Source organism: Mustelus asterias, unplaced genomic scaffold, assembly GCF_964213995.1.
Source record: "Mustelus asterias unplaced genomic scaffold, sMusAst1.hap1.1 HAP1_SCAFFOLD_504, whole genome shotgun sequence".
Lineage (NCBI taxonomy): Eukaryota > Metazoa > Chordata > Chondrichthyes > Carcharhiniformes > Triakidae > Mustelus > Mustelus asterias.
The window spans coordinates 213138-238961 of record NW_027590456.1 but is presented as its reverse complement, the minus strand read 5'-3'; the positions used below and the strand labels follow the sequence as shown (position 1 = coordinate 238961).

The 25824-nt window shown below is 45.3% G+C and overlaps 1 protein-coding gene across 1 annotated transcript in view; it reads left to right on the top strand.

Moving 5' to 3' along the window:
* The window catches only part of tat (tyrosine aminotransferase), a 119690-nt gene that overhangs the window by 17290 nt on the left and 76576 nt on the right, over window positions 1-25824 (top strand). Inside the window, exons 3-4 of the mRNA XM_078204920.1 lie at window positions 11458-11525; window positions 25206-25364. Coding sequence (XP_078061046.1) covers window positions 11458-11525; window positions 25206-25364 — 227 coding nt within the window. The remainder of the gene's footprint in view (window positions 1-11457; window positions 11526-25205; window positions 25365-25824) is intronic.

Sequence of the window (25824 nt, the reverse complement as noted above, 5' to 3'; positions counted from 1 at the left end):
TCTGGTGTTGTTTGGAAAGCTGTGTTGCGTTCATAATTGCAAATGGGCAGCAGAGCATGAATGGAAAGGCAGCCTTAAACTGTGAGGCCGGATGGCTGACTCATGCATCAGACATGACCAGGCAATGCCATCCACATTGAGGCACCCATTTCCACATATCTGAAAGGTCTGTCAGTGATCATTGGTGCATTGAGATAACTTAATGGCCGCTGGTTGCTGCCATCCCAGCAACACACTGCAGGAGGCAGCACAACTGGGCCATCAGAGAGGAGCAACACTGTGTATGTTTGTGCTTGCAGGAAAAGTGCGCTCACAATTCCAGGGAGGATAAAGTCATGGAAGGTGGAGTGTCATCAGTCTACTCTCAAACATCAGCAAAATGATGGCAGGTGTCATCAACAGTGTTGTCAAGTGGTATTTACTGAACAAAAACCTGGACATCATGCTCCATTTGGATTCCACCAGGACACTTGGCTGCAGCCTTGGTCCAACATGGACAAGAGTTGAATTCCAGATATGAGAGTGACTGCCCTTGACATCAAACAGCCTGAACAAAATTGAAGTCGATAGGAACCAGGGGAAACTCTCTTCTCTGGTTGGAGTTATACCAAAGGAAGAAAGTTGTTGGTGTTTGAGGCCAATCATCTCAAACTGAGGACATCACTGCAGGAATCCCTAAGAGTAGTATCCTAGATCCATCACCCTCACCTGCTTCACCAATTCACTTCCTTCCAACATAAGTGGGGTTGTTCATTGATGATTGTACAGTGTTCAGTACTATTCACAAGTACTCCAGAAACTGAAGCAAACTGTGTCCGCAGGCAACAAGACCTGGACAACATTTAGGTTTGGGCTGAAAAGTCATCGTCATCGGTTGTGTCTCAATTCAGAAATGACATCTACTCAAGTCATGAGCTTCTGCCATTGATCTTCATGTGGCTGAACAGGCTGATTCTTGACCAGCAGATCTTTGAGCACTTGTGGCAGGATGTTCCATGAGGTCATAGGGTGCAGTGTGCAGGATTTGCTTCTTTTTCTTTCCTCACAACCTCTGCTCTGCCTCATCATTAAGACGTTGTGGTTCAAACCTTGATGCATCTTGATGGACAAGTTGTTGCCAATTTGAGAAATTGGTCGCAAGCTGCTCACAATCATTAACGTCAATGCTGTCTGCATTAAGCAGAGCTTCAGAGTGTCTTTGAAGCATTTTGTTTGTCCTTCCTTGGAATACTGACCATTTGAGCATTGAGAAACAACACCTTGATAATATTTGATTTATTATTGTCACATGTATTAACATACAGTGAAAAGCATTGTTTCTTGCGCGCTATACAGACAAAGCATACCGTCCACAGAGAAGGAAACGAGAGAGTGCAGAATGTAGTGTTACAGTCATAGCTAGGGTGTAGAGAAAGATCAACTTAATGCGAGGTAGGTCCATTCAAAAGTTTGATGGCACTCGGGAAGAAGCTGTTTTTGAGTCGGTTGGTACATGACCTCAGACTTTTGTATCTTTTTCCTGATGGAAGAGGGTGGAGAAGAGTATGTGCGGAGTGTCTGGCTGCTTTTCCAAGGCAGTGGGAAATGTAGACGGAGTCAATGGATGGGAGGCTGGTTTGAGTGATGGACTGGGCTTCGTTCACGACACTTTGTAGTTTCTTGCGGTCTTGGGCAGAGCAGGAGCCATACCAAGCTGTGATACAACCAGAAAGAATGCTTCCCATGGTGCATCTGTAAAAGTTGTCGTAGGAGACATGCCAAATTTCCTTAGTCTTCTGAGAAAGTAGAGGCATTGGTGGGCTTTCTTAACTATAGCATCGGCATGGGGGGACCAGGACAGGTTGTTGGTGATCTGGAGACCTAAAAACTTGAAGCTCTCGACCATTTCTACTTCGTCCCCATTGATGTAGACAGGGGCATGTTCTCCACTACGCTTCCTGAAGTCAATGACTATCTCCTTCATTTTGTTGACGTTGAGGGAGAGATTATTGTCGTTTCACCAGATTCTCTATCTCATTCCTGTACTCTGTCTTGTCATTTTTTGAGATCCGACCCACTACGGTGGTGTATCAGCAAACTTAAAAATCAAGTTGGAGGCGAATTTGGCCACACGGTCATAGGTGTATAAGAAGTATAGTAGGGGGCTAAGAACACAACCTTGTGGGACACCGGTGTTGAGGATGATCATGGAGGTGGTGTTGTTGCCTATCCTTATTGATGTGGTCTGTGAGTTAGGAAGTTCAGGATCCAGTCGCAGAGGGAGGAGCCGAGCCCGAGGCCATGGAGTTTTCAGATGAGTTTCGTAGGAACAATGGTGTTGAAGGCTGAGCTGTAGTCAACAAATAGGAGTCTGACATAGGTGTCTTTGTTATCTAGGTGTTCCAGGGTTGAGTGCAGGCCAGGGAGATGACGTCTCCTGTGGAGCTGTTGTGGTGGTAGGCGAACTGTAGTGGATCCAGGCAACCTGGGAGGCCGGAATTGATTTGTGCCATGACTATCCTTTCGAAGCAATTCATAATGATGGATGTCAGAGCCACCAGACGATAGTCATTAAGGCACACTGCTTGGTTTTTCTTTGGTACTGGGATGATGGTCATCTTCTTGAAGCAGATAGGGACCTCAGATTGTTGTAAAGAGAGGTTGAAGATGTCTGTGAATACCCCTGCCAGCTGAGCTGCACAGGACCTGAGTGCTCGTTCGGGCACCCCATCCGGGCCAGTCGCTTTCCATGGAGTGACCTTCGAGAAGGCTATTCTGACATCTGCAATGGTGACTTCAGATACAGGTTCATCTGAGGCTTCCAGGGTGGAGGGAGTGCTCCAGCTGACCTCTTGCTCAAAACGGGCATAGAATGCATTGAGCTCATCAGGGAGGGGGTGCGTTGGAGCCGGCGATTTTACATGCCTTCATTTTGTAGCCTGTTATGCCTTGCAGACCTTGCCATAGTCAGCAGGGGTCTGTGTGGCTAGCCTGGGACTCTAGCTTGGTCCAGTACTGTCTTTTGGCATCTCTGATGGATCTCTTTAGATCATCTCTGGCTTTCTTGTATAGCACAGTAAGAAGTCTCACAACACCAGGTTAAAGTCCAACAGGTTTATTTGGTAGCAAATACCATAAGCTTTCGGAGCACAGCTCCTTCGTCAGATGGAGTGGATATCTGCTCTCAAACAGTGCACAGACGCAGAAATCAAGTTACAGAATACTAATTAGAATGTGAATCTCTACAACCAGCCAGGTCTTAAAGGTACAGACAATGTGGGTGGAGGGAGCATTCAACACAGGTAAAAGAGATGTGTATTGTCTCCAGACAGAACAGCGAGTGAGATTCTGCAAGATCAGGGGGAAAGCTGTGGGGGTTACTGATAATGTGACATAAATCCAACATCCCGGTTTAGGCCGTCCTCATGTGTGCGGAACTTGGCTATCAGTTTCTGCTCAGCGACTCTGCGCTGTCGTGTACCTTGTAGAGGTCAGGGTTGCCTGACTTGAACACCTCAGATCTGGACTTCAGCAAGCAATGGATATCCCTGTTCATCCATGGTTTCCGGTTGGGAAATACACGGATGTGCTTCTTTGGCACACAGTCTTCTACACACTTATTAATGAGGTCAGTTACTGTAGTGGCGTACTCGTTCAGGCTGGTCGTAGAGTTTTTAAATACTGACCAGTCTACTGACTCTAAGCAGTCCCGTAGGAGATCATCCGATTCCTCAGATCAACATTGCACGACTTTCTTTGATGGATTCTCCCGCACAGCCTTATAGTCTGATTTGCCAAAGTGTGGGCGGGTGATATAGTGGTAGGCATGTTTGATATTTATGTAGCAGTGGTATAGGATGTTTGGGCCTCTGGTGGAACACAAGATGTGTTGGTGGTATCTTGGTAGGATGCTCTTGAGCTTGGCCTGATTGAAGTCCCCAGCCACGATGAACAAAGCCTCAGGATGTTTCATCACAAGGCTAATGATGGTGGTGTGTATTTCTTCTAGTGCAGTCTTTACATCCGCATGGGATGGGATGTAAACTGCTGTCAGGATAACAGACGTGAACTCCAGCGGAAGGTAGAAAGGGACCCATGGGGGGTGGGAAATGTTTTTCAGCCATCCAGACATTATGTCCAGTCCAAAGTTGATTTTACAAGGGTTTTGTTTGAATATCCGTGGGGCTGGATTGAAGAAGGACACTAGTGTCTGTTCAACAGTCTTCCCATTGAATTCAGAGGATTATAGTGGAGGCATTGCTGATAGAATTTCTTTAGTGTTATTATGTGTTGCTGATACACAGTCCAGGTTTCACTGCAGTGTAGGAGTATGCTGATGATAACTGTTCTGTATATTAGGACTTTTGTTGACTGCAGAGATCTTTATTGTCAAACATAGCAAACTACTATGTAAAGTTAAAGTGCATGGGATTGCAGGGAGTCTCTTGAGATGGATCGAAAGCTGGTTAGCAGATAGGAAGCAAAGAGTTGGCATGAATGGGTATTTTTCTGATTGGCAGGCAGTAACTAGTGGGGAACCATGCTAGGACCCCAACTGTTCACATATTAATGATTTGGAAGAGGGAACTAAATGTATTATCTCCAAATTTGCAGATGATATAAAGTTGGGTGGGAGGGTGAGCTGTGAGGAAGATGTTTCAGTGTGATTTGGACAGGCTGAGTGTGTGGGCATCTGCATGGCAGATGCAGCATAATGTGGATAAATGTGAGGTTATCCACTTTGGTCGCAATAATAGGAAAACAGGTTATTATTTGAATGGGAGTAAATTGAGAGAGGTGGATTATCAGTGAGACCTTGGAGTCCTCGTGCATCAGTCGCTGATACTAAGTGTACAGGTACAGCAGGCAGTAAAGAAGGCAAATGGTATGTTGGCCTTCATAGCAAGAGGATTTGAGTATAGGAATAGGGATATTTTACTGCAATTGTACAGGGTGTTGGCGAGGTCACACCTGGAGTATTGTGTGCAGTTTAGGTGTCCTTATCTGAGGAAGGATGTTCTTGCTATAAAGGGAGTACAGCAAAGGTTTACCAGGCTGATTCCTGGAATGACAGGTCTGTCGTAAGAAGAGGGACTAAACTGGTTAGGATTCTATCATTGGAGTTTAGAAGAATTCTAGAATGCGCTGCCAGAGACGGTAGTGGAGGTAGATAGGATAGGGGTATTTAAGAGGCTTTTAGATTTGCACATGAATATGCAAGGAATAGAGGGATATGGACCAAGGGCAGGCAGAAGTGATAAGTCTAATTTGGCGTCATGTTCAGCAGAACATCGTGGGCCCAAGGGCCTCTTCCTATGCTGTACTGTTCTATGTACTAAGAATGGGAGTGAATCTCTTAGAAACTTATAAAATTCTAACAGGATTAGACAGGGTAGATTCAGAAAGAATGTTCCCAATGGTGGGGTAATCCAGAACTAGGAGTCATCATTTGAGGATAAGGGGTAAGCCTTTTAGAACTAAGGTGAGGAGAAATATCTTCACCAGAGGGTGGTGAATGTGTGAAATTCACTACCACAGAATGTAGTTGAGGCCAAAATGTTGTCTGATTTCAAGAAGAAATTAGATATAGCTCTTGGAGCTAAAGGGATCAAGGGAGGTAGGCGGGATCAGAATATTGATTCTGATGATTAACCATAACAGAATGAATGATGGAGTAGGCTCGAGGGGCTGAATGGCCCACTCCTTCTTCTATTTTCTATGTTTCTATGTCATTAAAACCCATCTGGTTCACTAATCAGTGAAATCCGTTATCCTTACCTCGTCTGCCTACATGTGACTCCAGACTCACAGCAATGTGGTTGACTCTGAAATGGCCTAACCATTCAGTTCAAGGAAAATTAGGGATAGGCAACAAATGCTGGCCTGACCAGTGATGCCCACATCCTGTGAATGAATGAAAAAAAATACGGCGAGTAGAATATTTGGCTGACCGGGTGTGGACTGATATTTGAGTTTTATTTTGCAACAGTCAAGGACAGGTCATGTTTCTTGTTTGCAGCATTGAAGAGATCAAGAGCGGCTTGCAAATCTGGTGCAGAGTGGCAGCAGCACTGCAGTCACCTGCAAACTATAGACAACAATGTTAATTGTCAATTGTTATAAACAAATCTGATTCACTAATTCGAAGGGGAGGCCATGGTGTCGTAGTATTGTCACTAGTATTCACACTAATAATCCAGAGACTCGGAGTCAAATCCCACCACAGCAGGTGGTGAAATTTGAATAGTCAGCACGGTTTTGTCGAGGGAAAATCATGTCTAACAAATTTAATTGAATTTTCCGAGGAAGTGATGAGGTTTGTAGATGAGGGCAGTGCAGTTGATGTAGTCTACATGGACTTCAGTAAGGCTTTTGACAAGGTCCCACATGGGAAATTGATTAAAAAGATGAGACAATGGGATCCAGAGCAATTTGGCAAACTTGATCCAAAATTAGCATAGTGGCAGGAGGCAGAGGATGATGGTCAAAGGATATTTTTGTGACTGGAAGCCTGTGTCCAGTGGTGTTCCGTAGGGATCGGTGCTGGGTCTCTTGTTTGTGTAGTGTACAGGGATGATCTAGATGTGAATGTAGGAGGTATGATCATTAAGTCCCCAGATGACATAAAAATTGGTGGTGTGGTAAATAGTGAGGTGGAAAGCCTTAGATTACAGGACGATATAGACGGGCTGGTCAGATGGGCAGAACAGTGGCAAATGGAATTTACACCTGAAAAGTGTGAGGTGATACATTTTGGAAGGATTAACAAAGCAAAGGAATACACAATGAATGGTGGAAGCTATGGGGAGACCTGACAGAAGTCTATAAAATTATGAGAGGCATATAAGTTGACAATCAGAATCTTTTTCCCAGAGTTGAAATGTCTAAAACAAGGGGGCATGCACTTAAGGTGAGAGGGGGAAAGTTCAAAGAAGATGTGAGGGGAATTTTTTTTAACAGTAAGAAGTTTAACAACACCAGGTTAAAGTCCAACAGGTTTATTTGGTAGCAAAAGCCACACAAGCTTTCGGAGCTCCAAGCCCCTTCTTCAGGTGAGTGGGAATTCTGTTCACAAACAGGGCATATAAAGACAGAGACTCAATTTACATGAATAATGGTTGGAATGCGAATACTTACAGCTAATCAAGTCTTTAAGAAACAAAACAATGTGAGTGGAGAGAGCATCAAGACAGGCTAAAAAGATGTGTATTGTCTCCAGACAAGACAGCCAGTGAAACTCGGCAGGTCCAGCAACTGTGGGGGTTACAGATAGTGTGACGTGAACCCAATATCCCGGTTGAGGCCGTCCTCATGTGTGCGGAACTTGGCTATCAGTTTCTGCTCAGCGACTCTGCGGCATCGTGTGTCGCGAAGGCCGCCTTGGAGAACGCTTACCCGAATATCAGAGGCCGAATGCCCGTGACCGCTGAAGTGCTCCCCAACAGGAAGAGAACAGTCTTGCCTGGTGATTGTCGAGCGGTGTTCATTCATCCGTTGTCGCAGCGTCTGCATAGTTTCCCCAATGTACCATGCCTCGGGACATCCTTTCCTGCAGCGTATCAGGTAGACAATTTTTTTTTACACAGAGAGTAGTAGATGTCCGGAACGTGCTGCCAGGGGTTGTGATGGAGGCAGATATGATAGGGCCATTTAAGGGCATTTTAGATAAGCACATGAATATGGAGGGATATGGACCAAGGGCAGGTGGAAGGGATTCGTTTAATTTGGTGTCATGTTCATAGAAACTGGAAGCAGGAGGAGGCCATTCACCCCTTCGAGCCTGTTCCGCCACTCATTTTGATCATGGCTGATCATCAAATTCAATATCCTGATCTCCCCTTCCCCCATATCCCTTGATCCCTTTAGTCCCAAGAGCTATATCTAATTTCTTCTTGAAATCACACAACGTTTTGGCAACTACTTTCTGTGGTGCTGAATTCCACACATTCACCACCCTCTGGGTGAAGAAATTTCTCCACACCTCAGTTCTAAAAGGTTTATGCCATATCCTCAAACTATGACCCCTAGTTCTGGACTCCCCCACCATTGAGATAGAGAATCTGGTGAACTGGTGCGGCGATAATAATATCTCTATCAATATCAACAAAACGAAGGAGATTGTCATCGACTTCAGGAAGCATAGTGGAGAACATGACCCTGTCTACATGAACGGGGACAAAGTAGAAATGGTCGAGAGCTTCAAGTTTTTAGGTGTCCAGATCACCAACAATTTGTCCTGGTCCCCCATGCCGGCACTATAGTTAAGAAAGCCTACCAACATCTCTACTTTCTCAGAGGAAATTTGGCATATCAGCTACAACTCTCACCAACTTTTACAGATGCACCATAGAAAGCATTCTTTCTGGTTGTATCACAGCTTGCTGCTCTGCTCAATACCGCAAGGAACTACAAAAGGTCGTGAATGTAGTCCAATCCATCACGCAAACTAGCCTCCCATCCATTGACTCTGTCTACTCTTCCTGCCTCGGAAAAGCAGCCAGCTTAATTAAGGACCCTGCACACCCCAGACACTCTCTCTTCCACCTTCTCCCGTCGGGAAAAAAATATAAAAGTCTGAGGTCACGTACCAACCGACTCAAGAACAGCTTCTTCCCTGCTGCCATCAGACTTTTGAATGGACCGACCTCGCATTAAGTTGATCTTTCTCTACTGTAACACTACATTCTGCACTCTCTGATTTCCTTCTCTATGAATAGTATGCTTTGTCTGTATAGCACGTAAGAAACAATACTTTTCACTGTATACTAATACATGCGACAATAATAAATCAAATCAAAATTGGGAACATTCTTTCTGAATCTACCCTGTCTAACCCTGTGAGAATTTTATAAGTTTCTATGAGATTCCCACTCACTTTTCTAAACTCCAGTGAATATAATCCTAACCGACTTAGACTCTCCTCATTTGACAGACCTGCCATCCCAGGAATCAGCCTGGTAAACCTTCACTGTACTCCCTCTATAGCAAGGACATCCTTCCTCAGATAAGGACATCAAAACTGCACACAATACTTCAGGTGTGGTCTCATCAATGTCCTATACAATTGCAGCAAAACATCCCTAGCCTATACTCAAATTCTCTCACTATGAAGGCCAACATACCATTTGCCTTCTTTACTGCCTGCTGTACCTGCATGTTTACTTTCACCAACTGATGCATGAGGACACCAAGGTCTCACTGAGTATCCACCTCTCTCAATTTACACCCATTCAAGTAATAATCTGTCTTCCTAATATTGCTACCAAAGTGGATAACCTCACATCTATCCACATTATACTGCATCTGCCATGCATCTGCCCATACACTCAGCCTGTCCAAATCATGCTGAAGCATCTCTGCATCCTCCTCACAGCTCACCCTCCCACCTAACTTTCTATAATCTGCAAATTTGGAGATGATATATTCAGTTCCCTCTTCCAAATCATGACTATATAATATGAATAGTTGGGGTCCTAGCACAGATCCCTGCGGAACCCCACTAGTCACTGACTACCAGTCAAAAAAAGACCCATTTATGCCAACTCTTTGCTTCCTATCTGCTAACCAACTTTCTATCCATCTCAAGACATTACCTGCAATCCCATGTGCTTTATGTTTACATAGTAGTCTGTTATGTGAGATGTTGTTGAAAGCCTTCTGAAAGTCTAAATAAACCACATCCACTGGTTCTCCTCGGTCAACTCTACTAGTTACATCCTCAAAGAATTCCAATAGATTCGTCAAGCATGATTTCCCTTTTGTAAATCCATGCTGACTTTGTCTGATTATACCACTGCCTTCCAAATGCTGAGTTATGAAATTCTTGATAATGGACTCTAGTAACTTCTCCAGTACCGACATTAGGTTCACTGGTCTATGGTTCCCTGTTTTATCTCTACCTCCCTTTTTGAATAGCAGAGTTACATTTGCTACCCTCCAATCTGTAGGAATCAGTCCAGAGTCCAAAGAATTTTGGGAAATGACCACTAATGGATCTACTATTTCCAGGGCCACTTCCTTAAGTGCTCTGGGATGAAGATGATCAGGAACTGGAGATTTATCCACCTTCAATCCCATCAATTTCCCCAAAACCATTTCTCTACTAATGCTGATTTCCTTCAGCTCCTCACTAAAACATGTTTCTCTCAGCACTTTTGGTACATTATTCATGTCTTCCTTTGTGAAGACTGAAGCAAAGTACAAATTTAATTCCTCGGCTATTTCTTTACTCCCCGTTAGGAATTCTCCCATTTCTGACTGTAACAGGACATTTCCCTTTTGGGAAGGAAATCTGTCAAAGAACAAAGAACAAAGAAAATTACAGCACAGGAACAGGCCCTTTGGCCCTCTAAGCCTGCATCAACCATGCTGCCATACTGAATAAAACCCCCTACTCTTCCGGGGACCATATCCCTCCATTCCCATTCTATTCATGTATTTGTCAAGACGCCCCTTAAAAGTCACTATCGTATCTGCTTCCACTACCTCCCCCAGCAGCGAGTTCCAGGCACCCACTACTCTCTGTGTAAAAAATCTGCCTCGTACATCTCCTTTAAAACTTGCCCCTCACACCGTAAAGCTGTGCCCCCTAGTAATTGACTCTTCTACCCTGGGAAAAGGCTTCTGACTATCCACTCTGTCCATGCCTCTCATAATCTTGTGGACTTCTATCATTCTGTCGTCCTTACCTGTCTGGCCTACATATGACTCCAAACCCAAAACAATATGGTTGACGCTTACCGGCCCACTGTATTCATCTAGCAAGCCACTCAGTTTAAGGGCAATTAGGGATGGACATTAAATGCTGGCCTAGCCAGTGATGCCCACATCCCCTGAATGAATAAACAAACCACCACTGGGCTGGTAAAATTCTGCCCATTGAATCTTAAGTTCACAGAATGCCTTTCATGAATGGTTGACCCTGCATCTGGAACTTTGCCTTTAGTTTTCCATCTGTTTCTCTTTAAGCAATGTTTTTGATTTCTGTCCCAATCAGCATTACTGCACATTTGCCTAAATTAAAATCATTTTCCTGCCTATCTGCATCATAGAATGAGAACACTTTAAAAGCTGTTTAATGTTTTAAATTTATTATTGAATTATATGGCTCAACATGATCAGTAAATGTTATATGAAGATCATTTATGAAATAGTGTGAACAGGAAGTAGACAGAACCACTGTTAAATGCTGCTTTGTCTCAATTTGTCTATGATGTCAGTGCCAGATCCAGGAGCTGATTCTTTGCTTTATTAGTTTCTTCCTGATCTCTTCAGAACATTTGTGTACATTGTGTCCACCTCTAGGTTTTCTGAATGCTCAGTTTCTCTAGGTTAGGACTACAGGGTTCCAGGGTTTCTGGCTTCTCAAAAGTCTTAAATTGTTTGTTAGGTACAGGAATGATGAATTAACTTGTGTAAAATGGCTGAGGTAAAGTTGGAATGCCCATTCACTCCTCGCTCATTTCTGTTTCCTTGTAGGTTATCAGAGCAGCAGAGATGCAGTGGCTAATTTTTACAGGTGCCCCGAGTCACCTCTTGAAGCAAAGGTAATGATTCAGCAACATTGCATTCAATGGTGGGGAAAGGGGCTTGGGAGAGAGACAGGACAGGGAAGGAGGTTTTGGAGAAAGGAAAATGTCGGGGAAAGAGATAGTGTCTGGAGGAGAAAGCTGTCAAGGATTTAACATGTAGCTTAACATCTGTGAATGAAAATGTTAGAAGACATTATTAAAGATGTTATAGCAGGGCACTTGGAAAAACTTCAAAGCAATCAGACAGAGTTAGCATGGTTTGGTGAAAAGGAAATTATGTTTAACCAATTTATCTTTGAAGGAACATAGAACATAGAACAGTACAGCACAGAACAGGCCCTTCAGCCCACGATGTTGTGCCGAGCTTTATCTGAAACCAAGATCAAGCTATCCCACTCCCTATCATCCTGGTGTGCTCCATGTGCCTATCCAATAACCGCTTAAATGTTCCTAAAGTGTCTGACTCCACTATCACTGCAGGCAGTCCATTCCACACCCCAACCACTCTCTGCGTAAAGAACCTACCTCTGATATCCTTCCTATATCTCCCACCACGAACCCTATAGTTATGCCCCCTTGTAATAGCTCCATCCACCCGAGGAAATAGTCTTTGAACGTTCACTCTATCTATCCCCTTCATCATTTTATACACCTCTATTAAGTCTCCCCTCAGCCTCCTCTGCTCCAGAGAGAACAGCCCTAGCTCCCTCAACCTTTCCTCATAAGACCTACCCTCCAAACCAGGCAGCATCCTGGTAAATCTCCTCTGCACTCTTTCCAGCGCTTCCACATCCTTCCTATAGTGAGATGACCAGAACTGCACACAATACTCCAAATGTGGTCTCACCAAGGTCCTGTACAGTTGCAGCATAACCCCACGGCTCTTAAACTCCAACCCCCTGTTAATAAAAGCTAACACACTATAGGCCTTCTTCACAGCTCTATCCACTTGAGTGGCAACCTTTACAGATCTGTGGATATGAACCCCAAGATCTCTCTGTTCCTCCACAGTCTTCAGAACCCTACCTTTGACCCTGTAATCCACATTTAAATTAGTCCTACCAAAATGAATCACCTCACATTTATCAGGGTTAAACTCCATTTGCCATTTTTCAGCCCAGCTTTGCATCCTATCTATGTCTCTTTGCAGCCTACAACAGCCCTCCACCTCATCCACTACTCCACCAATCTTCATAGAAATCATAGAATCATAGAAACCCTACAGTGCAGAAGGAGGCCATTCGGCCCATCGAGTCTGCACCGACCACAATCCCACCCAGGCCCTACCCCCACATATTTACCCACTAATCCCTCTAACCTACGCATCTCAGGACTCTAAGGGGCAATTTTTTTTTTAACCTGGCCAATCAACCTAACCCACACATCTTTGGACTGTGGGAGGAAACCAGAGCACCTGGAGGAAACCCACGCAGACACGAGGAGAATGTGCAAACTCCACACAGACAGTGACCCGAGCCGGGAATCGAACCCGGGACCCTGGAGCTGTGAAGCAGCAGTGCTAACCACTGTGCTACCTTGGTATCATCAGCAAATTTATTGATCCACCCTTCAGCCCCCTCCTCTAAGTCATTAATAAAAATCACAAAGAGCAGAGGACCAAGCACTGATCCCTGTGGCACTCCGCTAGCAACCTGCCTCCAATCCAAAAATTTTCCATCGACCACCACCCTCTGTCTTCGATCAGACAGCCAGTTACCTGTCCAATCGGCCAACTTTCCCTCTATCACACACCTCCTCACTTTCATCATAAGCCGACCATGGGGGACCTTATCAAACGCCTTACTAAAATCCATGTATATGACATCAACTGCCCTACCTTCATCAACACACTTAGTTACCTCCTCAAAAAATTCACTCAAATTTGTGAGGCACGACTTGCCCTTCACGAATCCATGCTGACTATCCCAGATTAATCCGCATCTTTCTAAATGGTCGTAAATCCCATCCCTAAGGACCTTTTCCATCAATTTACCAACCACCGAAGTAAGACTAACCGGTCTATAATTACCAGGGTCATTTCTATTCCCTTTCTTAAACAGAGGAACAACATTCGCCATTCTCCAGTCCTCTAGCACCATCCCCGTGGACAGCGAGGACCCAAAGATCAAAGCCAAAGGCTCTGCAATCTCATCCCTTGCCTCCCAAAGAATCCTAGGATACATTTCATCAGGCCCAGGGGACTTATCGACCTTCAGTTTATTCAAAACTGCCAGGACATCCTCCCTCCGAACATCTATTTCCTCCAGCCTATTAGCCTGTAACACCTTCTCTTCCTCAAAAACATGGCCCCTCTCCTTGGTGAACACTGAAGAAAAGTATTCATTCATCACCTCGCCTATCTCTACTGACTCCATACACAAGTTCCCACTACTGTCCTTGACCGGCCCTAACCTCACCCTGGTCATTCTTTTATTCCTCACATAAGAGTAAAAAGCCTTGGGGTTTTCCTTGATCCGACCCGCCAAGGACTTCTCGTGTCCCCTCCTAGCTCTCCTAAGCCCCTTTTTCAGCTCATTCCTTGCTAACTTGTAACCCTCAATCGAGCCATCTGAACCTTGTTTCCTCATCCCTACATAAGCTTCCCTCTTCCTTTTCACAAGACATTCCACCTCTTTCATGAACCATGGTTCCCTCACTCGGCCATTTCCTCCCTGCCTGAAAGGGACATACCTATCAAGGACACCCAGTATTTGTTCCTTGAAAAAGTTCCACTTTTCATTAGTTCCTTTCCCTGACAGTTTCTGTTCCCAACTTATGCCCCATAATTCTTGCCTAATCGCATCATAATTACCTCTCCCCCAATTGTAAACCTTGCCCTGCCATACGGCCCGATCCCTCTCCATTGCAATAACAAAAGACACCGAATTGTGGTCACTATCTCCAAAGTGCTCTCCCACAACCAAATCTAACACTTGGCCCGGTTCATTTCCCAGTACCAAATCCAATGTGGCCTCACCTCTTGTCGGCCTATCCACATATTGTGTCAGGAAACCCTCCTGCACACACTGCACAAAAACTGCCCCATCTGAACTATTTGACCTACAAAGGTTCCAATCAATATTTGGAAAGTTAAAGTCCCCCATGACAACTACCCTGTGACCTCCACACATATCCATAATCTGCTTAGCAATTTCTTCCTCCACATCTCTATTACTATTTGGGGGCCTATAGTAAACTCCTAACAACGTGACCGCTCCTTTCCTATTTCTAACCTCAGCCCATATTACCGCAGTGTGCAGATCCCCCTCGAAGTGCCTTTCCGCAGCCGTTAAACTATCCTTGATTAACAATGCTACTCCTCCACTTCTTTTACCAGCTTCCCTACACTTACTGAAACATCTATACCCCGGAATGTCCAACAACCATTCCTGTCCTTGTTCCACCCACGTCTCTGTAATGGCCACAACATCGTAGTCCCAAGTACCAATCCACGCCCCAAGTTCATCTACCTTGTTCCGGATGCTCCTTGCATTGAAGTAGACACACTTCAACCCACCTTCCTGTCTACCGGTACCCACCCTTGACCCTGATACCTTCCCCAATACCTCACCACCCTCACTGACTTCTGGACTACAACTCCTTTTCCCACTCCCCTGACAAATTAGTTTAAACCCCCCTGAAGAGCCGTAACAAATTTCCCTCCTAGGATATTGGTGCCCCTCTGGTTCAGGTGCACCCCGTCCTGTTTGTACAGGTCCCACCTTCGCCAGAATGTGTTCCAATTATCCACGTATCTGAAACCCTCCCTCCTACACCATCCCTGCAACCACATGTTTAACTGCACTCTCTCCCTGTTCCTCAACTCGCTATCACGTGGCACCGGCAACGTACCAGAGATGACCACATGTTTTGTCTTGGCTCTCAGCTTCCAGCCCAGCTCCAGAAATTCCTGCTTTAAATTCCCGTCCCTTCTCTTACCTATGTCATTGGTACCAATGTGTACCACGACTTGTGACTGTTTCCCCTCCCCCTTCAGAATCCGGAAAACACGGTCTGAGACGTCACGGACCTTGGCATCCGGTAGGCAACATACCATCCGTGAGTCTCTTTTGCTGCCACAGAACCTCCTATCTATTCCTCTAACTAACGAGTCCCCAATTACTATTGCCCTCCCGCTCTGCCCCTTACCCTCCCGAGCCACAGAGACGGACACAGTGCTGGAGATCCTCTCACTGCGGCTCACCACTGGTATGTCATCCCCCTCAACCGTATCCAAAGGGGAATACTTGTTGCTAAGGGGAACGACCACCGGGGATCCCTGCACGGACGCTGGTTAGGCCACATTTGGAGTACTGCGTCCAGTTCTGGTCGCCGCACTACCAGAAGGACGTGGAGGCATTGGAGAGAGTGCAGAGAAGGTTTACCAGGATGTTGCCTGGTATGGAGGGTCTTGGCTATGAGGAGAGATTGGGTAGACTGGGGTTGTTCTCCTTGGAAAGACGGAGAATGAGGGGAGATCTAATAGAGGTGTACAAGATTATGAAGGGTATAGATAGGGTGAACAGTGGGAAGCTTTTTCCCAGGTCGGAGGTGACGATCACGAGGGGTCACGGGCTCAAGCTGGGAGGGGCGAAGTATAACTCAGACATCAGAGGGACGTTTTTTTACACAGAGGGTGGTGGGGGCCTGGAATGCGCTGCCAAGTAGGGTGGTGGAGGCAGGCACGCTGACATCGTTTAAGACTTACCTGGATAGTCACATGAGCAGCCTGGGAATGGAGGGATACAAACGATTGGTCTAGTTGGACCAAGGAGCGGCACAGGCTTGGAGGGCCGAAGGGCCTGTTTCCTGTGCTGTACTGTTCTTTGTTCTTTGTTCTTTGACTGCTTTCTCCCAGCCCCTCTCACCGTCACCCATCTGTTTTCATTCCTCGGAGTAACTGTATCCCTAAAGCTTCTGTCTATGGCCACCTCTGCGTCCCTAATGATCCTAAGTTCATCCAACTCCAGCTCTAGTTCCCTAACACGGTTTTGGAGGAGCTGCAGATGGGTGCACTTCCCACAGGTGTAATCAGCAGGGACACTGTCGTCGTCCCTCACCTCAAACATAGTGCAAGAGGAACATAGCACTGCCTGCACACCCATCCCCTCTAGATACCTTGCCAGTACCAGGTAGAAACAGCAAAAATGAATTTAAACTCACCCCTGCTGCCTAAGCCCTGTGAGTCAAAGCCTTACAGCTCACACTCTGCTGCCCACACACTCTGCTGCCCGCTCCCGACGCTGCCCGCTGTATACTGCAGCCTACCTTTTATACTTCACGCGCTTAAAAAACCCTTCCCAGACTCCTTAGCAGCCCACTTCCAGTTTTCACTTTAAACTTAAAATACAACTGCAAAAGTAAAGGCCAAAAAAAAACACACACTAGCTGAGTGATTAAATAAATAAACAATTCATTTAATCCCTCACCAGCACTGCTGCCTCCAATCACTCCCTCTCAGCTTGCTCCAGTGGAACATGTGCTGTAGATAAAGGGGAACCGGTTGGTGTAATGTAATTAGATTTCCAGAAGGCATTTGATAAGGTGCCACATCAAAGGTTATTGTGGAAAATAAAAGCTCATGGTGTTGGAGGTAACATGTTGGCATGGATAGAAAATTGGCTAGCTAACAGGAAACAGAGATTTGGCATAAATGGATCTTTTCCAGATGGCAGGATGCGACAAGTGGTGCGCTATAAGGGATCAGTGCTGGGACCTTAAACTGTTACAGTTTATATCAATGACTTAGATGAAGGGACTGAAAGAATAGTTGCTAAATTTGTTGATGACACAAAGATAGGGAAGCAAATTGTGAAAAGGATGTAAAGAAACTACAAAAGGACATAGATATATTGTAAGTAGGCAGAAATATGGCAAATGGACTATTATGTGGGCAAAAGCGACATTGTCCATTTTGGCAGGTAAAATGAAAAGAAGCTTATTACCTAAATAGTGAGCGGTTGCAGAGCTTTGAGATGCAGATGAATCACAAAAGGCTTGTATTGGGTACTGGAGATGTGATACGTGGGACAGACTTTGGTTAAAATGAACAGAGCTGTATTAATGGTGTGTGATCTCTCCCATGGCAGCTTCTTCTCTCTCTGTTTTCCGTGCCAGGTCTATTACATCATTTCAGGTGCATACATTAATATAGCAGATCCCCAGTAAGTCAATAGGAATAAATACTAATACATAACATTTCCTCCCCCCTTAAATTGCACATCTCCAAACAAGTTCAAAACAAGTTCAGCATGAATAATAGTCAACAAGTCAGTCACCATTAATAAGTCAGATGGTCTGGAGGTCATTGATCTCAGAACAGTTGATGGTGAACCTCTGGCATCTTTGCACTGACATCATTGGTGGTTGGTTTAACCGGCATTGATGTAGGAACCAAAGGTTGTGTCTGCTTTTGAACAGAAGGTGAGGTGTTGCTTTCCTCAGTGATGTCTGGTAGTTTCAGGGTGTAGGAAGGTTCAAGTAAGGACTTTGTAAGTCTGATTTTGAAATTTCAACAGGATCCAGATTTGGCAGATCTGTTCTTCCAGGCAATAACTAGTCTGCATGTCTCCTCCAGATAATATCATCTCTGGTTTGGACAGGATAAGAGACAGGTCCAATTTTTTCCCTGTGGAGTAATTCCGAGCCAGAACTCCTTGTCCTTAGTGGAAAACTCTGTGTTCCACTTGTGCTTATTGCTGCTGTCACATAATCTCCTTAGTTTTTGGAGGTTTCAAGAGATCGAATGCAAAAGCTACCTTTTTATCATGAGTAAGGCAGGAGAGATCTTGGTTATAGAACATGTGGTATTCCAGTAGACCAGTAGGAATTTGTTAAGATTTTGGATAAGCGAACTTTCAAGGTGTGTTTCAGAGTTTGTACAAAGCTTTCTGCCAGTCCATTAGTAACAAGGTGACGTGGTGCAGAAGTAATGTGTTGAATACTATTTTCTTGCAGGAAGTTCTCAAATTCCTGCAAGACAAACTGAGGTCTGCAGTTGCTTACCAGTTGTTGAGGAAATCCAAAGCAATTAAATACTCCTCCTTGCTTCTCAATGGTCTCCTCAGATGAGGTAGATGTTATCACAGCGACCTCTGGCCACTTAGTGTTAGCATTGACCATTACTAAGAACATATGTCCTTTGAAAGGTCCTGCAAAATCCACATGCACTTGTTGCCAAGCCTCTTCAGGCCGTTCCCATGGATGCAGTGGTGCTAAGGGTGGCAGGTTTCTTACCTTCACACAGGAAGAACACATTCTAGATTTCTCCTCAATTTCCGCATCCAGTTCAGGCCATCAGCAATAGATTCTTGCTATTTCCTTGATCTGTACAATTCCACAATGTACCTCATGTAGTTTCTCTAACACCCACTGCCTCAATGGTGGCAGAACAAAAGAACAAAGAACAGTACAGCACAGGAAACAGGCCCTTTGGCCCTCCAAGCCTGTGCCGCTCATTGGTCCAACTAGACCATTCGTTTTTATCCCTCCATTCCCAGGCTGCTCATGTGACTATCAGGTAAGTCTTAAACGATGCCAGCGTGTCTGCCTCCACCACCCTACTTGGCAGCGCATTCCAGGCCCCCACCACTCTCTGTGTAAAAAACGTCCCTCTGATATCTGAGTTATACCTCGCCCCCCTCACCTTGAGCCTGTGACCCCTCGTGATCGTCACCTCTGACCTGGGAAAAAGCTTCCCACTGTTCACCCTATCTATACCCTTCATAATGTTTTACACCTCTATTAGGTCTCCCCTCATTCTCCGTCTTTCCAGGGAGAACAAGCCCAGTTTACCCAATCTCTCCTCATAGCTAAGACCCTCCATACCAGGCAACATCCTGGTAAACCTTCTCTGCACTCTCTCTAAAGCCTCCACGTCCTTCTGGTAGTGCGGCGACCAGAACTGGACGCAATACTCCAAATGTGGCCTAACCAGCGTTCTACACAGCTGCAACATCAGACTCCAGCTTTTATACTCTATACCCCATCCTATAAAGGCAAGCATACCATATGCCTTCTTCACCACCTTCTCCACCTGTGCTGCGACCTTCAAGGATTTGTGGACTTGCACACCTAGGTCCCTCTGTGTTTCTATACTCTTGATGGCTCTGCCATTTATTGTATAACACCCCCCTACATTAGTTCTTCCAAAATGCATCACTTCGCATTTATCTGGATTAAATTCCATCTGACGTTTCTCCGCCCAATTTTCCAGCCTATCTATATCCTGCTGAATTGTCCGACAATGTTCATCGCTATCCGCAAGTCCAGCCATCTTTGTGTCATCCGCAAACTTGCTGATAACACCAGTTACACCTTCTTCCAAATCATTTATATATATCACAAATAGCAGAGGTCCCAGTACAGAGCCCTGCGGAACACCACTGATCACAGACCTCCAGCCAGAAAAAGACCCTTCGACTGCTACCCTCTGTCTCCTATGGCCAAGCCAGTTTTCTACCCATCTAGCCACTTCTCCTTGTATCCCATGAGCCTTAACCTTCTTAACCAACCTGCCATGAGGGACTTTGTCAAATGCCTTACTGAAATCCATATAGACGACATCCACGGCCCTTCCTTCGTCAACTTTGTCACTTCCTCAAAAAACTCCACCAAATTTGTAAGGCACGACCTCCCTCTTACAAAACCATGCTGTCTGTCACTAATGAGATTGTTCCGTTCTAAATGCACATACATCCTGTCTCTAAGAATCCTCTCCAACGACTTCCCGACCACGGACGTCAAGCTCACTGGCCTATAATAACCCGGGTTATCCCTGCTACCCTTCTTAAATAACGATACCACATTCGCTATCCTCCAATCCTCAGGGACCTCACCTGTGTCCAATGAAGAGACAAAGATTTCCGTCAGAGGCCCAGCAATTACATCTTTTGTCTCCCTGAGCAGTTTAGGATAGATGCCATCAGGCCCTGGGAATTTGTCAGTTTTAATGTTACCTAAAAAACCTAACATTTCCTCCCTTGTGTTGGAGATTCTCTCTAACGGGTCAACACCTCCCTCTGAGACACTCCCAGTCAACAAGTCCCTCTCCTTTGTGAATACCGATGCAAAGTATTCATTTAGGATCTCCCCTATTCCCTTGGGTTCTAAGCATAATTCCCCTCCTTTGTCCCTGAGAGGTCCGACCTTTTCCCTGACAACTCTTTTGTTCCTGACATATGAATAAAATGCCTTAGGATTCTCCTTAATCCTGCCTGCCAAGAATATTTCGTGACCTCTTTTTGCCCTTCTAACTCCCCGTTTTGAGTTCTTTCCTACTCTCTCTGTATTCCTCCAGAGCTCCATCTGTTTTCAGTTGCCTGGACCTAACGTACGCCTCTCTTTTCTTTTTGATCAGATCCTCAATTTCCCTGGTTGTCCATGGCTCTCGAATCCTATCTTTCCTATCCTTCCTTTTTACAGGCACATGTCTGTCCTGCAGCCTTATCAACTGTTTCTTAAAAGACTCCCACATGCCAGACGTGGACTTAGCCCCGAACAGCCTCTCCCAATCAACGGCCACCAATTCCTGCCTAATCCAGCTATAGTTAGCCTTCCCCCAATTTAGCACCCTACCCTTAGGACAACACTCGTCCTCGTCCATTACTATCCTAAAGTTAACAGAGTTGTGGTCATTATTTGCCATATGTTCTCCTACTGAAACTTTGACGACCTGACCGGGCTCATTTCCCAGAACTAGATCCAGTATAGCCCCCTCTCTAGTTGGGCTATCTACATACTGTTCCAAAGAACCTTCCAGTATGCATTTTACAAATTCCTCCCCGTCCAGACCCCCAGCCCTAAGCACTTTCCGGTCTATACCAGGGAAATTGAAGTCTCCCACGACAACAACCCTATTTTTTCTGCACATATCCAGAATCTCCTGACATATCCGTTCCTCCACTTCCCGTGGGCTGTTGGGTGGCCTGTAGTATACCCCCCAGCATAGTGATTGCACCCTTCCTGTTTCTGAGCTCCATCCACAGCGACTCATTACATGACCCCTCTAAATTGTCCACCCTCTGCACCGCTGTAACTAATATCGTTACTCCCCCACCTTTTTTAGCCAGAGAGGGTGCTCCTCTGTCTCGCCTAAAACACTTATACCCCGGAATATTCAGCTGTCAGTCCTGTCCTTCTTTTAACCAAGTCTCCGTCACCGCAACCACATCCAAATTCCCCATAAGCATTAAGGCCCTAAGCTCGTCTGTCTTACCCGTTATGCTCCTCGCATTGAAGCAGATGCACTCCAGACCTCCAGACCCACTCAGGTCATCCTGCTCCAGAATGCTCTTCTTCTTATCTAGCCTTGCCCTGGCCCCCAGTTCGACCCCAGCCTCAGTACTTACTGACCTACTGTTTTGATCCCCACCCCCCTGCCACACTAGTTTAAACCCTGCCAAAACACTCTAGCAAAACTCCCAGAATGATCACTCTGAGCCCATAGAAGACAATTTGACTGTACTGACAGCTCCAATCTCCTGGAGTAGTAGGGTTTCAGATTAGGTGTTAGTTCTTAAGTCTTTCCTCATAAACCCACAGCTGGGATTCTCCCAGCCCGCTGCACCCCTCTAGTAGTGCAGGGAGACACCAGCAGGGGGCTTTTAGCGAAACTCACAACCAGTGTCAGGCCTATCACGAGTCTCCCAAGCAATGTTTTTTCGCCAAATCAGCTTCAAGCTGGAAATCGGCGTGGAGCAGATTAGCATATTGAAATCGCTATTTCAATATGATTAGCGGGCCTGGGACAGTAGGTTCCAGGTCCGCTAGTAGCGTCTTGCCCCTGCCGGGAGAGGTCACTGCCAGCAGGGTTTACAACTGTTCCCCACCAACAGGGAACAGGCGTGCTCACCCCACTGGTGGGTACAGAAGCCATTGAGGCCCCCCCAGGAGGTCAGAGGCAAGGGGGGGGGGTGCCCCTTGGGCTGAGTCAATCTGGCACTGGACGATGGGCAATGCCAAGGGGGCAGGGCCTGAGGGGCAGGACATACTGGGGATGGGGCCTAGTGGGGATGATAGGTGGTAGGGGGCGGGAACATGCTGCCACTCTGCAATGAGATTGGTGGGAGAGGGAGTGAGGAGGTGATCGGAACTGGCCATGGTGGGGGGGATCGGGGCTCAATCGTCCAGGCTCACTTGCCTGTATGGCCTTGCCAGAAGAGGTTCTCTTTGGCAAGGAAAACACCTGCTCCCATGAACAGGGAACAGTCGTGTTGGCCTCGCCGGTGGAAGTGGAGGTCTTTGAGCCCCTCCTGCCCCCACTGCGGGGAAGCCTAGTGCAAGGCGGGGCTGCCCCTTGGGCAGTACCAGGGTGTGGGCCTGTGGGGACAGTACCGGCAGGGGTGGGGCCAATGGGGGGGGCGGGCAGGCCCGCTGCCACTCTGCATGCGATCGTTGGGGGATGGAACGGGGGCTGCGAACGGTCTGGGCAGTGGGAAGGCAGCGGAGGGGTGGCAACTCAAACTGCGAGCTAGTTGAGGTTGCCTACAGTAGCAGGGGCCTCATGGCTCTCTCCCTGTTGGCCAGACCCCTGCTACTGTTAATGCGCATGTGCAGCATCAGAGGTCTGCACATGCGCAATACCTCCCTCTGCAGGCTGCCTGGTGAGTTAAGCCCCGCCCACAGCCTCTCTGGCTAGAAACTGACTAGCCCATCTTTTCAGAGACAGAGTGCATAAGGTTGGGTGTGAAAACACGCCTGAAAAACGGATCTGGATCTCTCCCATTTTCAGACTAGCTGGACACTGAGAAAAAATGTCGTAAAATTCCACCCTATATGGCTTTACACCAATGTTCAGCAGCAGAATGCCCTGGCCTTGCACACTGGTAACATGTATGAGTTGTGATGGCTTTCAGTGAAGATTCAGCAGACATTTTATGTACTCAAGTACCACTAACTCAATTGCTGGGCTTCCTTTGCAACCAGTTTCATGGAAACAGCAATTCCAATGGGCTTCGGAAGAGTAAGATTACTCTCAGTAGATATTTCTGTGTCACTTCACTGTGTGGAACACAAACAAATCTGTCCCAAATTGTGTCATTCAGCACATCTTCAAAATCACAATATTCTGCAAGTTTTTAAAGCATTGCCATGAATTGCGCAATTAACTCCCCCTCCTCTTGGTTTATTTTATAGAATCTAAAGCAGTCTGCAATCACCAGAAGTGTCAAGAAAATGAGCTTGCAGAATGTCCACAATCTGTTTGTACATTTTAGTGCTGGGTTTGTCAGGTTACACTAAACTATGGAGGAGATTAAAAGTCTTTCCCTCTTGACACTCACAAAAGTGGGTACCATAATATCTTCAATATTTTGCATGCCTGCAAAAAGCGGTGAAAACGCTCGGTATAAGAGCTCCATTGTTCCCCAGTTTCATTAAAATTTCCACAATATCGAAAACTCCCATCATTTTTTCACTTAAGCAGGTTTCCCGTATGGACACTTCGCAACCACGCTCCCAGCATCTACTTCGATTTTCTTGCACGCAATGTACCTCATTGAGTCTCAGCCTCTTATTTATCACAGCCAACTCTATAATCTGCGAGTAGAGTATCATTTATTCATGTCCACCTAGCCTATTAGTCTCCAAAGCACGTGTGAAAGTTTTCTTTTTATTCTAACTTTTCCTCAGTTAATTTTTCTTTCCGGGTGGCTGACAGGCTCACATCCGTTGTCCTCATCGCCAGTTTTTGTTGTGTATTGAAGATGTGATAGGCAGGATGGACTTCAGTTTTATTAATGGTGTGCGATCTCTTCTATGGCTTCTGCTTCTCTGTTTTCTGTGCTAGGTCTTTACATCATTTTCAGTGCACACATTAATACAGCATTGCTCCAGTGAGCCAAGAGGAATAAATGCAAATACATAACAGCTAGTATAGGTACAGCAAGATTTTAGGAAAGCTAATAAAATGTTATCATTTACTATGAGGAGAATTAATTGCAGAAGTTGGGAGATTATGCTTCATTTGTACAGGATGTTGTTGAGATATATTTGGAGTATTGTGTAAAGTATCGAACCCTTTGTTTAAGGAAAGATGTAAATGCATTAAAGCAGTTCAGAGAAGGTTTACTGGATTGATACCAGGAATGGACAGGTTATCTTATAAGGAAAGGTTGGAAAGGTTAGGTTTGTGACCATTAGTGTTTCGAAGACTAAGAGGCAACTTCATCAAAAGCTTTAAGATCCTGAGAGGGTATTGACATGGTAGATGTGGAGAGAATATTTCCCCTTGTCGGAGAATTTAGAACTAGGGTCACTGTTAAAAATAAGGGATCACTCATTTAAGATGGAGATGAGGAGAAATATTTTCTTTGCGAGTGTTGAGTCTTTCGAACTCTCTTTGTTAAAAGGCAGTGGAAGCAGAGTTTTTGAACATTTTTAAGGCAGAGCTAGATAGATTCTCGATTAACAAGGGAGTGAAAGGTTTATCAGGTGTAGGCAGGAACGTGGAGTTGAAGTTACTATCAGATCAGCCAATGCTCTTATTGAAAAATGGAGCAGACTTGAAGGCCGAGTGGACTTCTCCTGCTCCGATTTTCAAAGTTCGTACATTGGGAGGAGGTGAGGGATATGTCTGATGCTGTTTTGAATGTAAATATTGTTGCAGCTATAACACCCCATATATTTCTGATCTGTCATTATAAACAGATAAGATGCAATTAATTTGATTTACACCAAATGCCTTTTCCTTCTTAGGATGTAATTTTGACAAGTGGCTGCAGTCAGGCCATTGAACTGGCCATCTCTGTCTTGGCAAATCCAGGTCAAAACATCCTGATTCCCAGGCCTGGCTTCTCTCTCTATAAAACATTGGCAGTGTCTCTGGGCATTGAGATCAAACACTACAACTTATTGGTAGGTAACTATAGTGTAAACAAAGTATGAGTTGTGGATTGAATGTTTCTGAACAACATTGTCTGTTGGGCTGATGTCTCTCTGTCTTATACAATGGAAGAGGATTCCCAACGGTTCTGCAAAATTGACCACTGTTGAGACTTGGTTTAACCAAACGTAACGTTTAGAATAATTACAAAAAGTAATGCAGGAGAGATTACTAAAATATCTCTTTAAACTCTAAGCTGAGAAATTTAAAATTCAGTTGGGTAACCATAACAGGAAATGAATTAATAAGAGTACAGGCACAGCAGTTTAGGGCCATTAATTTACTGAAATAGTTGTTTAAACTGGTACTGAGGAAATATAATATTATATTAACTTTATACCTTAGCTAGTTAAACGACAATATAACTACAAATAAGCATCGAGTGATATTTCTAAACTTGAAACATAATTAGCTAAATTAAACACAATAAAG